The sequence below is a fragment of the Oryzias melastigma genome, unplaced genomic scaffold, assembly GCF_002922805.2.
Source record: "Oryzias melastigma strain HK-1 unplaced genomic scaffold, ASM292280v2 sc01525, whole genome shotgun sequence".
NCBI lineage: Eukaryota > Metazoa > Chordata > Actinopteri > Beloniformes > Adrianichthyidae > Oryzias > Oryzias melastigma.
This window is the reverse complement of record NW_023418107.1, coordinates 1-925: the sequence shown is the minus strand read 5'-3', so window position 1 is coordinate 925 and position 925 is coordinate 1. Positions and strand designations below refer to the sequence as shown.

The 925-nt window shown below is 55.5% G+C and overlaps 1 protein-coding gene across 1 annotated transcript; it reads right to left on the bottom strand.

Moving 5' to 3' along the window:
* Positions 1-214: 214 nt before the first annotated feature.
* Positions 215-894, bottom strand: LOC112139259 (fumarylacetoacetase). The gene is made up of 3 exons (XM_024262008.2): positions 649-894; positions 462-579; positions 215-378 (listed from the first exon to the last, which is right to left on the bottom strand). Exons 1-3 carry the CDS (start codon positions 745-747, stop codon positions 299-301), a joined length of 297 nt encoding a protein of 98 aa, XP_024117776.1. The 5' UTR covers positions 748-894; the 3' UTR covers positions 215-298.
* Positions 895-925: the final 31 nt, after the last annotated feature.

Below are 925 nucleotides of genomic sequence, written 5' to 3'. Positions count from 1 at the left end.
CTCTAAGCCATGATGTACCAGAACTGGCTCAGCTGGCCTGAACCTGGATTGCCCCCCCTTTGGCCCACGGCTGTCAGCCCCCCATGGAAGTTTTGCTCCCGCAGGTGTTCTGCTGAGGCTCCGCCCCCTCTGGTCAGTTGGGGGTTTGGGTTGAAGGTCCATCTGAAGAACCGTCGTGTTTTTCCTAAAGTTCTGCAGAATGAAGACAAACGAGTGTCGTGGAGGAACGTTTATTAGAAAGAGACGTCTGCAGATGGAGCAGAACCGCCCAACGACCTCTGAAGGTTCTGCCAAAGGGTCAAGCGGAGCTGCAGGCCGGCAGGACGGTTCCCCGGCAGGAACCAAAGCCCACCCTGAAGCCGTCTCCCTGACAGAAACCTAAGAAGATACAGAGAACAAACAGCTGACCTCATCTGAGAGAGGAAGCCTTCTGGTCTCGGATCTCTCGGTTCCGTTCTGACCTGTGATGATGACTTCATCTCCATCATTCAGGAACGTTCTGGTCTGTCCTCCTGTCAGCTGGATGTTTTTGGATCCTCTCCAGGACAGCTCCAGCATGGAACCAAAGCTTTCTGGGTTCTGTGGAACCCAAACGGGTCAGTGTCTACCAACAAATCAGGGACCGCCTGAGGTTCTGCGCAAACTCACAGGTCCGCTGATGGTTCCGGAGGCCAGCAGGTCCCCAGCTCTGACGTTGCAGCCGTTGACGGTGTGGTGGGCTAGCTGCTGCTTCATGGTCCAGTACATGTACTGACAGAGAAGACAGAGTTACAAACCCGGTTCTGACAGAGCAACCCGGCAGGTGAAGACCCCGCCCCCAGCATCAAGGTGAGTCCAGGAAGACTGACGATGACAGGAACCAGTCAGAAGCTCGGCAGGTTTTCAACAAGCATCAGAAATGACGGCTGTCAGTCCTCCCCGACCC

Excerpts from the sequence above, each read along its gene's own strand:
- LOC112139259 (XM_024262008.2), bottom strand. The coding sequence starts at position 747 with ATGTACTGGACCATGAAGCAGCAGCTAGCCCACCACACCGTCAACGGC. Across the intron at positions 580-648 it reads CCGGAACCATCAGCGGACCT|AACCCAGAAAGCTTTGGTTC; the intron begins GTGAGTTTGCGC and ends TGGGTTCCACAG. Across the intron at positions 379-461 it reads AGATGAAGTCATCATCACAG|GTTTCTGTCAGGGAGACGGC; the intron begins GTCAGAACGGAA and ends GTATCTTCTTAG.